At 37.9% G+C, this 12060-nt stretch overlaps 1 protein-coding gene across 1 annotated transcript in view; it reads right to left on the bottom strand.

The window, feature by feature from the left end:
• Window positions 1-228: 228 nt before the first annotated feature.
• GAS2 (growth arrest specific 2) overlaps window positions 229-12060 on the bottom strand; it is a gene marked incomplete at both ends in the record, with an annotated part of 77754 nt that continues 65922 nt past the window's right edge. Inside the window, one exon of the mRNA XM_080345858.1 lies at window positions 229-447. Within this exon, the coding sequence (XP_080201984.1) occupies window positions 229-447 (219 nt within the window). The remainder of the gene's footprint in view (window positions 448-12060) is intronic.

Consider the following 12060-nt stretch of genomic DNA (forward strand, 5'->3'; position numbering starts at 1 on the left):
TATTTCTTATCTGATTGTAGTAATTAGCCTATGGAGGGTAATTTGCTATAAAAGATACAGTACTAGAAATAAATAGTTCTACAATTCGAAGATCTTCAAAATGGGTTGCCATTTCCAGTCTGTCTTAAGTTTTCCAAAGTCCTTTTAAAGCAGAAGCTAAATTTACTACACTTGAGAAAATAATTTGGACCTACATACATAGAGTCCCGATCACATGAGAAGCTTATTTCACTTAATCTCCTTCTTGGTTTTGTAATGGGCAGAAACAACCAGGTAATTGTCTGGATTCATGTCCCTGAGGGTTGGAGATTTGCTCTGGATCGGAGAAGTTTTCCCATCCACCCGGGAGATCTGCAGCATTCGGCACGGGTCGTGCTTCAGTAAATAACCCGCAAAAGTCTCCCATCCTCCTCCGACGCGAACCATCACGTGTTTGTTGTGCAGCATCTGAAATAGCATATGCAGAAAACAAACAAACAAACAAACAAACAGCTCTTGAAAGTGAACAATTCATGGGGAAATCACGTTTGGGTTTTTTTCTGCTAGGAAAAGCTGTGCTTGCTTTAATTAGAAGTCACAGATATGTTAATAGTCTGCTTCATAGGGAAGGGAAGGGAAGGGAAAGGGAAAGGGAAAGGGAAGAAGAAAGGGAAAGGGAAAGGGAAAGGGAAAGGGAAAGGGAAAGGGAAAGGGAAAGGGAAAGGGAAAGGGAAAGGGAAAGGGAGGGAGAAAGGGAATGGAAAGGAAAGGAGAAAGGGAAGGAGAAAGGGAAAGGGAAAGGGAAAGGGGAAGGGGAAGGGGAAGGGGAAAGGGAAGGGGAAGGGAAGGGAAGGGAAGGAGAAAGGGAAAGGGAGCGAGAAAGGGAAAGGGAGCAAGAAAGGGAAAGAGAAGGAAGGGAAAGGGAAAGAGAAAGGGAAGGGGAAAGGGAAATAAATAGTAGAAAGTTTCTTATTTTAATTTAATAAGTAAATTAAAAACTGTAAGAAAATGAGATAGCATTTAAAACTCAAGGTTTTAATATTTTATGTAAACAATAATAGATGTTCTTCCAGTCCTGTAGCACCAAGTGGTCTCGTTCTCCATGTGTTTAGTATAAACAAGTTCAGGAACATGAATTTTTTTAGATTTTTTTTTTTTTAATATGCTAGTAAAGATACTATTTTACATGTCTTGAAACTGTCTTTTTTATTCTAGGATAGGAAACTATAGAAAAGGAGTAGTGAAGGACAAATGACCAAAACAATCACCTTCATCTCCTAAAACATCAAAATAATTATGTAAGAAAATGAAGTACCATTTAGTTGAACAATTTAGTATTGCTGATGTATATTCTATCTAAAACAGCCTAATACTGTAATTAAATTAGTCTAATGATGGACATCAGAAATAATATATCTGGAACGGTTTGGAGATATCTGAATTTATGCTGAGTTGTGAAAGAAAATACAAGTCCCCAGGCTCTTACTAGCGGGAAATCTCAGTACTGCTGACTGTCTGTATTCCACACACACCAGGGTTTGACCAACAAAGCAATTTCAGGCTGAAAGGGGTATGCATCTGCCAAATTAGGTACCTATCTCTAATGTGTATCCTCCAAATTCACACTCATTTTGTGCCTAAACTCTATGTTTTTCACCAAGTCCCCATGTCACTTCTCCCACGGCCGCACCTCTGAGTTCAACTGGCAGTTTCACTAATTTCTCCCTTCCGTTTCACCACACGGAAAAGTCAAATAAATACCAGTGAGGTATCATAAAGCAGCATCTTCTATAGAAGCCACATCATAAATCACATATTGAAAAGTGCTTTGATTAGTACATCATATGAAATGCAATCATAATTTAGTTGTAGTGCCAGAAATTCAAATGTGCCCCTGTAAAAGGCACACCACAAGATGCTTCATGTAATCAGCGTGGTGACATTTGGATTTATAGCTGCAATGTGTATATGGGCTCTTCTATGCATCCAAAACCTCCTCGAGGGCTGATAGTATTGGCAGTTGAGACTTATGTAGCACATAAGCCTTTTGTAACATAGCACAAGTCAGATTAGCACACAGAGCATAGACAACGAAAGAAGAAAAATTTCCTGTCAAACAGAATCACAGAAAATTAAAGGTAAAAATGTAATTGGGGAAAAAAAAATAAACAAACGAAACCAAAATAGCCTAAAAATATGTTATTTGACTTGTGTTACGTGAGGCAACAGAATCGCCTGGAGTGAAGAAAGTGTGGCAAACGGTACAGCTTTGTGATGCTGGAAAATCTGGGTAAGTTTAAAAGGAATCAAACTCTTCATTTGAACAAACAGCTGCAGATGAAATCTTGTTAGAAAGCTTTTCTTTAAAACATTTTAATGCAAGGAAATTCTTGTTTCTGCATTCTGGTTTTTATGTGAAACGCAGTGGGAAGTCAATTCAGCTTTATAGATACGGAAAAATAAAGTTACTTCTGATCCATCCTAACGAGAGCACACTCAAGTACTCTCCATTTAATTAACATCTCTCAGCTCCTGAGACATCCTGTGCTGTTGCTCTGGGTTGTAAAGTGTTAGTCTCTGCAATAGCTATACACAAGGGAGGTTTTTCAGACTCACATCTTTGCCAAATAGACTTTTTCTCTTTCCTCTCAAGCTTTGTGTTTTAATTTCAAGGCTTCATTTGAACTGGCAATGGTATGAGCAGCCTTTAGCCATATAAGATTTGAATCAGGTCTTTGGTCTGGACGATATATCATGAATAAAGCAAATGGTTTTTACATCAAGTTTGTAAACTGCAGCTCAAACGGTGACATAGCCTTGAGACAACAGAGTCTACAGAATTTTATTTAGCGGCTTTCTCCTCTTTGAATGTCTAAAAAGCATTCGAGAAATGCCCCAAAAACTTTTCAGAGAAAAGCATTTGAAGCCCAACTTTAGTCCGCTGCAACATGTGATGCGGGAAGGAATTAATTGTTGCTGAATTTCAGCTTCCACGTATTGTCACAGGGGGGTTCACGTTCCAAGAGCAGCCAGTATCTGGACTTTTGATTAAGAGCTGGGAATGGAAAGTTCGCAAAAAGTATATTTAGTTCCATTTCCCTTAGGGACTACTGTGCAGACAAATAAAACCTACTGCTGGGATGTTATTTCCTGATGCTCAGGTTAAATTTACGTCTTCTGCCTTTCCACTCTTTTTTCTTTCTCTTTGTATTATTAGACTATTATAAAATTCATTGAATGCTTGCTTTCTATAGAGACTGGGTTTTCCTATATGCTAAATATAGTCATTGTTCACACTGTGCTGTGCTGTGTCACAAAAGCACCATTTTACTGCTATGGCCATATTTTTATGTTAATAACACCAGCACAAATCTAGACTAATTCTGCTAGCTCCAGAACTGAAGGATTTCTCACCAAAAAGAAAATAAAAATAAACAAATACAAAAATAAAACCCCAAACTTGCTCTACTTTCTAAGTGAAAAAGCAGTTTCCTCTGCAACATATTTCAGCTGAAGGTGAAACTTTTGAGTCTTTTATGATCCACCCAATTCAGCTTTTCCATTGCATGAGATCTCTGAGAAATATAAAGTTGGACTGTACAATGATAAAATCATTAGTCACTTATCAATGTAAATAAATTCATGACATACGTGTATTTTCACACTGCTATCTAGCCAATTGATACTGAGAAAACCCTTTTTGTAAGATAAAATCTAACATATGTTTATGATATCCATGAATCTTCCTTATTTCTGTTGTGTCTGAGGCAGAGCTGTCAGTAAAGCTGTTCCCCTTGAATCTGTGTTGAGGTTAGAACAGTTGAATCTATGGTGAAGGAAACAGATGAGAAACCAGATGACCAGACAATAGCATCAGAAAAGGAATTAGAGATTGCTTCAGTATGCATTAAGGCTGTATCAAGAGATAACATGAAAATAGTCAATAAAAGGTGAACTAAGTTGTCATTGTATAGGACTTTGGTATCAAGGTGAAATGTAGTCTAAATGGTTCTGGTTTTCACATGAATCAGTTTAGAGAGTTTTATGCCTTATTCAAGACAGCCTGTATGTAAATGCATTTAAGCTTATGTAAATGAGCATAGTTTTACTGACTTAAAAAAAAATCTCTTTCATTTAATTGGAACTGAAAATCTGCTCATGTTGTTATTCTTCAGATTATATTATAACTTTCTTAAATAATATTTTAGGGAGGGGAAGCATTACACAATATGGATCTGTTCCAAGTCCTGCAAAAGCCAACAGAAAGAACCCTATTGACTCGAAAGGAACTTGGGCTGGGCTCTGGAACACAAACACAGCAACTCAAAGCAAATCATAGCCTGGAGTTACTTCTTGTGATTTTAGGCCAACTTCAGAAACAATGTAGGTTACATACTGAGAGAATATTGACTATAAAATCCAAGGATGTTTGGCAAAATAATGCAGTGCATCACATCAGTGGCTGTGCAAAGTAAATGTTGCACTCCTAAAGTGAAATGGTAATGACATTGGGAAAGAGAAGAACTGAATACATTTCAGTTGCTTTTTACTGAATATGAGCCACTGGTTATCAGCAGATTCATTGTTATCAGCAGATAGAACCCTTATTTCTCTTATCTTAGCACCTTCTTTGAGAGATGCTCAGCCCATTAGATGGGCTTCTGGATCAATATGTTTTTACACTGAGCCCAGAGGCATCCCAGGCCAACACCAAGGAAATCCCAGTGCTGTTAAGACCTATCCACATTACTGTGCCAGACCAGTACCCATAGCGAGCTGGAATAACTCCCCATCATCACTGCAGTATTCGAGGTCTGATGTAAATACAGACACACGTGGTAGACTCAGACGTGGCACCTCTACTTTATGATTTTGCTGCAACCCCCACTGATGCTACTTAGGAATCATTTTGCTCCAGCTTGCCTGTACCATTTACATCAACGCTCTACCATCCTGTCTTTCACAAATCTCAGTATTATTCACTAGCCATTCTTAGTGAAAAGGTGAGGGCAGGACACAAAACTTGGACTGGGAACAAGACCCAGGTCTGGGCTACCAGCCTTCCCCAGCATGTCTCTGAGCCTTTATCTAGAATAGGTTATTGTCAAGCAATGACAAATGATTCCACAGGGCACAGCAGACTGGATATAGCATTGCTCCTTGGTCCATGAAGGTGTTGATGAGACCCAACGTGAGCAAGTGCGAGGGCAATGGACAAAAATGCAGAGCTGCAGCCCTGCCCATGGATTAGTCCTTAATAGTGATGTATAGCAACCACATATTTCTGTAATATTAATGGTATCATACTGACAGTTTACTCATTTCCAGAAAATGCCTGTGTACAGTAGTAGGCATTTACACCAAGTTTTCGAAATACATTCAAATGGAGAAGTGAATTTTCAGATATTTGCAGTGAACTGTTGCTATGTGGAGTTTTTCTGCTTCCCTGACAATTCAGTGACCTGAAAACGCCATCAAGTTTGTGTGACAGTCATCTGACTAATTGCTGCAAGCCACCTCATTTCAGATGCTGAAAGTACCTTGTTAGCAGAGATCATGCAACTTCATCTCCAGAGCTCATTGTAAAACTTAGAGCAAAATCCTGCAATAGCATCAGATTTGAATACCACTCAGGTTAGATTTAGATACATTCTTCTTTTTACAAGTTTACATTTTATAAAGGGCATAACTGCTGCTACATACATAGAGTTCATCCTTAGGGACACAAGGGACCATGGGAGCAATTCCCAAGTGGATATGGAAGAGCAGCAGGTTCCAGCTGGAAAGCTACAAACTTTCCCTCCATCTATTTTTATTATTTTGTTGGCTTTCCTTCTCATTTTGTCATTAAATTTGTGTGTTGTCTTCCTAGAGAAAAGTTTGAGTCTGATAAAACATAAAGCTTATTTTAGACTTTTAAGAACTCACTAATGTGCCTAAAGTGCATCTTGAAGGAACTCAAATTAAACCTCAACTCTGCAAAGCTGAAAAAGTGCAAATTATGTGGCCAAATCCAGATATTAATTATTCATCCACACAGAAGTAATCCACTTATAGCATATTAATGTGTGTTTTGGCAGGCAACAGTATATTAGTCCCTTCCAATGTGAATTATCCTACGATCCGATTCTATTGAGAAAAAAGAAACAAACACCAAAACATCTCTTTCCCCACCTGAAACACCCGTCATCCCCCATTAAGTCCCATTTTGCCTAGGCCTTCTCTTGATGTAGGATTATACTAAACTGTTTTGGATTATGTCTGCTAGTTTTAAAAATTCCAAATGATGCAACTTGTATCACTCCAGGCACTACATATGGATTTATTTAGGGACCTCCTCCGAGTTTCTGTGTTGTTCTAAAACCCCAATAAAGGAGTTTGCACTTCCCCTCTCTGCAGACACCATGATAATGACATGGAAAGTAGACAGCTTGCTGGATTAACATCTTCCTCTCATTTTCAGGGATTTATATGTAGTAAATCACACTAAATGGATCTCACTTAGCTGGAAAAAGCATTATGAAAAAGCTCAGCTTGAAAAAAAAAGATGTCAAGAGCACACAGTAATTGCTTGTCACAATATTTCTAGCTGTGCTAGAGCTGGGTTTTATAATTAACACACTTTCTGAATTATAAAGAACTTTATTTTAATGTTCTGTCTTGGGCTGTATCAAACACATTAACAGTTTATTGAAACAGTTAATTGAAACGATCTCTTTGTACAAAAAAAAAAGAATAGGATGGAATGATACTTTATAAATCATTTGTAAGCTTCACTGATTCAAGTCTGTATTCCTGAAAACAATCAAATGCAAACATTCCTGATTTTATAGTAAATATTAACAGTGGAAAATAAACCAGAATGGAGGCATTCATCAGGATCTCTATATCTCCATTTTTGGGCAGAATAATATTTATTGCTTTTTGTCACTGAACAAGGAGCTCAGTTTTCATGTAGAACTTAACAAAGTTCCCAGCTGCTTCAGCAACACCACCACAATTATATTCTCTATTGATTGACATATGGGCTGGGGGTGAACAACACCAAAAAGAAGTATTGACTTAAATAAGTGGTACAAAAAGTCGTGTCAGTGTCATTCCAGCTGGAATGATTTTCAGTGGCTGCTGATATACTGAAGCCTGATAGATTTTCCAGGTCAGGCGCCCTCAGAGGCCTTTAAAGTATATAATATAAATATAAATATAAAGTATATAGACCAGGCCTTACACTAAATATCAACCAGAAACCTCTTATAATCCATTGAGTCATTTTTTCAGTTTGTTTCGGATCAAAAGAACAAGCAGACTTTGTGTATGCAGCCACAGAAGGCATCTAAATAATCATCTCCACATGTAAATACACAAAAGACAATTTAAACTTGAGAAGTATGAAACAGAAAATGGCAGGTGTATCTGCTTTTTTCCTTTTCAATATCTGGCTATCACTTCATTCAGTCAAACAAAATTCATCAGAGAGAACTATAGACTTATCTCTCTTCATTCAGGGAGTCAGCCGCAGTAAATACAGAGGTTTTAAGTTTACCCTTATCTATTTTGAAGTTAAAAGTGAGTAAGTGAGGCTTTCTGAGCTGAGTACTAATTTCCATACATTCTCCTAGGCAAGAACTGTTGTATTAAAGTGCTAAAGATAACAGAAGAAACGTTAGTGGTGCAATATATTACACACAGTGACATCATTAAGACAAACACTAACTTTCACCATATTTGTGGTGGGATCCCTGATCTGTGTCTGGTGCCCAACACACAACGAAGAAAGATTTAGGGTACAATGATGTATTTTCATACCATTTACCATATTGAACTCCAAATGCTTCAGATACACACATCAGACTCACATTAATAATAAGACTCAGCTTTTTTAAGAGCCACCTACCGTCAAGTAAGTTAAGACATGAGAGACTCATAAGGTTTAGTGTCAATCAGCTGACACCTTTAACAGCCACTATTCTCCAAAGGGAAAAATGTTTGATTTTGAATTGTTATAACTGTGTTTCCATTAAACTGTCATTCCTACCAAGATATTTGTCAGTTTTCTATCACATAATTGAGCCTCAAAAAGGATGTAGAAATTCTTCAGCATTTGTAAAGTGACAGCATCTTATAGGATTAATATTATGTACTATAATTTTTTATTTTAATACGGCATTATTGTAGCATAGTATTGAATTAAATAGGTATTACCTATTGTTTCACTCTTAAATCTATCAACAAATTTTGCAAGGAAGTAGAAATTGATATGTTTAAATATATAAATAAAGCAAAGACCCAATCTCCAAATTTTGGAAGCTTACTCAATAATACAAACACTTTTGTCTCCTATTCCTTCTATAGTCTTAGTGTGACTTTGAAAAGTTTAATCTGGGAATTAATAAATTGAAAACTTGGCACAGAGTGTAATGAATCTGGATAGACAGTAGATAGATACTTTCTTCAACTTTGCTTATTCAAATCTGACCTGAAACATGTAATTCTTTGTGGGCTTTGTCAAATGTTTGTGGTCTCAAAGCAGAGAGCTGTTGCCCAATTGTAAAGCATGTTTTCTTTTTCATGATGTTAGCAAAAAGATCAGAGACTCAGTTAAGCCTGGACTTTTATTCCTAAAAATGCTGCTGCCAGCTCAGGCCTTCGCTGGTCTGATTGAGGAAGCTTTGGAAGCCAGAGTTGTATCTGATTTTTATTCTTCAATACCATGTAGAAAAGGTGGACATTACAGGTACTAAATTATTTAACTGTATCATTTATGTATCCTCCTTGCTCACAGGGTTTTTCTCTCATAACGAAAGTTGACTTCTTAACACGGTTCCGCATCAACATGAAAATGACAATTTTCAAGCAGCAGAGGGAGTGGTGTTGGAAACATGAAGAAGCACTATTACTTTGCCACAAAACCAGAGGCTCACTAACAAAACTTACAACATAATGCCTGCAAGCTTCAAAATACTTAAACATCAATATGAAGATGATCCATGTGAGGTACATAAGTTAACTCCTGGTCTCCTAGCAGATTAACTAACATACACACCAAAAAGTCTCAGAGGAAACAGAATGAAATTTAATAAAACCAAATGAGACCAGTTACACAACATTTTCATTAAGTGGCTGATCCAGTTCCTACTGAAGCCAATGGGAATTTATCTAATTCTTTGAAACATATTTTGGGTCATGTTTTTCTGAAATCTAAACCTGACCCTTTTACTAAAGTAAGTGTTTTTTTCTTTTCTGAAGAAGCCTCAAGGATAAGGGCTTTAAAACTGTACCCACCATGTCCTTTGTTAATTAAATCCGCTCCTTTCAAAGCAGCCTTCTCATTCTCCTTTTCATCTCATAGATATTTCTATGAAAAGATGCATACAAACATCAACTTCTTTACCTCACTAAATATCACACTGTGAAGAGTTCTCTCCTCTTAGAACATGAACTCGTCCTTCATTAACAAGTCAGTCATTTTGCTTGCATGTTGATTTCCCCTTTTTCTAGACTGACATTACTCTTCATTCATCATCTGTCCATTCAACAACTGTTTTCACTTGCAAAAACACTCCTTTCAATGAGAAACTTCAGCAAAAGGAGGGCGAATAAAGCTCACCTGAAGTGAGAACGCCTTTGCCTCTTGGGATTCAGTTTCTCTTTGAACCTTCTTTATTTCATTTACAAGTTCCTACTACAGGATCTCTGGGCCTCATTTGAGATTTCCACCTCACAACTTTTCAATTTATTTTTTGCCATACTTATCTGACTTATTAAACTACCTTATCAGTCAAAACTCTTTCTCTATAGTGCTTATGAAACGCTGTTGTAAGATGTCACATTTTCAGCGCAGGGCTGAGGATGCAACTGGGGACCGAAGATATCTGGTATCTGTATAAGCGTCTAATGATTTGGCTGAAATCAGACTGATGTAGCTCAAAAACAAAGGCGTCATATATTAACATACCTTGTTGGTATGACCTATATTACCTGGTCACCTGCTGAGGAAAGGTAAAATGCTCTACTGCTTAAGTGACATATAATTCATACATGATTGTAAATTCCCCTTCACAGGAAGGCAAGTGGAACTTGTATAACCCTTTAAAAATCTGGGGACAGTGCTCACAAGTATCTCAAGTCTCTGACTTTCACCCTTAACATAGAGCTAAATCCTGGTCCTTGGTTATTGCTTATCCAGGAGGCAAATCCTTCTCACCAAGCATCACAGCAGTATGAAATCAAAACAACGATTCTTTTAGATTCAGTCACAGCTCAGCAAACTAGTGTGTGATCAGGTTAGAAACCCAATACCAAGGGGAAAGTGTTTATAAGTTGTTCCTAGTGGAGTGGACATCTGCGGAAAAGTTGAGGTGGCTTCTTAGTTACATCTTGGTTTAACAGTTGCTCAAAGTGGGAAGTTTATAAAGGTCTGAAGGAAGCCAGGAAACATATAGTTGCACATAAAGACACAGGGTGTCTAAGAAAATGGAAGAAATAGGATACTAAATGACTAAAGCCTCCTAGTCTTTGGGAAATAACACAGGATAAAACCAGGACTAAGACATCCACTTAAGCAGTCAGAGAACAGGTAAATGGCATGTTTATAGCTGTAACAGGCATCGTGTGCCAGGAGATTTTTCTATTCGATATTTCAGCAGAAGATCACACTAGAACGGCACACAGCCTCCCAAAACAGGCAACAGCAATTCCTGACAACAATGCTCCTGTAAATCCAATCTAACAGCTTACAGGGGTAACAAGGAATGGATTTATCACAAGTACAGTAACCGCAGGGTGGTGACAGAATGGCAGGGTAGAAAACAGGGTGTCCCAGGATGTGGGGATCACAGAATAGAATCATTGATGAGTGAGACGACAACAAATGGGTGACCCAGAAAAACCCACTGCAACATTAAAACCAGCAGTACATAAGAGCTGAGGGAAATCAGGTTTCTTTTCAGCAGGTGTCGAAGAGTGAGCAAGAATCAAGCAGCACAGCAAAACCCTGAACTGATGAGAGACATGGAATAAAGGATAGAGAGGGAGATCTCAGGGCAACTAACAGTAATTACTGAAACTATTGAAAGACAATTTAAAGACTTGAACAACAAATGGGATGGGCGACTGTCAACACCATCCTGTAAATGATGGGATCTAGCATAGAGATGATTATTAGCTGACACCCAGTTACCCGAAGAGATGGTAGAGACTGAAACTATGGAGCAATGATCAAGAGAATTGTACATGATACCTGACATGGGGAGCTGAAGCACATACAAAGACACATGGAAGGTGGTGTCAGGGCAACTAAGAATTTTATAGGAAAGCGATATGACAACAAAAGGCCCACTGGCACAGTGAAGTGAATGGAAAGATCTCATTAAGCCTGAGGCATTGATTAGTGTAGAGGTCTCAGCATGAGGAGTAACATTTCCGCAGCTATTCCACCATTAAAGATACTTACAACCCATGAAATAATATCTCGCTTTCTGCAAAAGAAATAATCAAGCGAGGAAACTGGAATTTTTCCCCTTTCACATTGCAAAAATGCAGCCTCCTCCCTCTATTTGTTCTTGGCAAGAAATGAAGTGAATATGCTTGGTATAGTGGCATAAAACACTAATGCACATGGATGGGGAATAATAAAGAAAATAGCTTGTTCCACTGTTTCAGCTCTGGATTGAATACACATGCAGGCAGCCAGACTTGTCTGTGAGTCTCTGGATTGCAGCAGAACAGGAGTTTAATCACTTTTCATAGACTTGAAGAATCCAGGAATAGGATTAGAAGGTGAAACCACAGCCACGTAAATCCTGCGTGCCACAGACACCTGAAGGTCAACAGCCTATTGACCTCTGAAGGTTAAGGCAAAGCATTTTTACAAAGAGAAAGCACTGGAGAAGGTCAAATTATTGTCTGTAGCACAAATGTGGCACCTTTATTTCTGCTTTCAGAATATAGCACTGATTGAAATAATTACTCAAAGTATTCCTGTCTAAATTACTGAAACCATTGACATACCTTGGAGTGTGTCTGGATGTGAACAACATGAATTTGGAAACGTGAGATTCTCACTCTTGAGTAAACTTTCCC

The sequence above is a fragment of the Nesoenas mayeri genome, assembly GCF_963082525.1.
Source record: "Nesoenas mayeri genome assembly, chromosome: 5".
NCBI lineage: Eukaryota > Metazoa > Chordata > Aves > Columbiformes > Columbidae > Nesoenas > Nesoenas mayeri.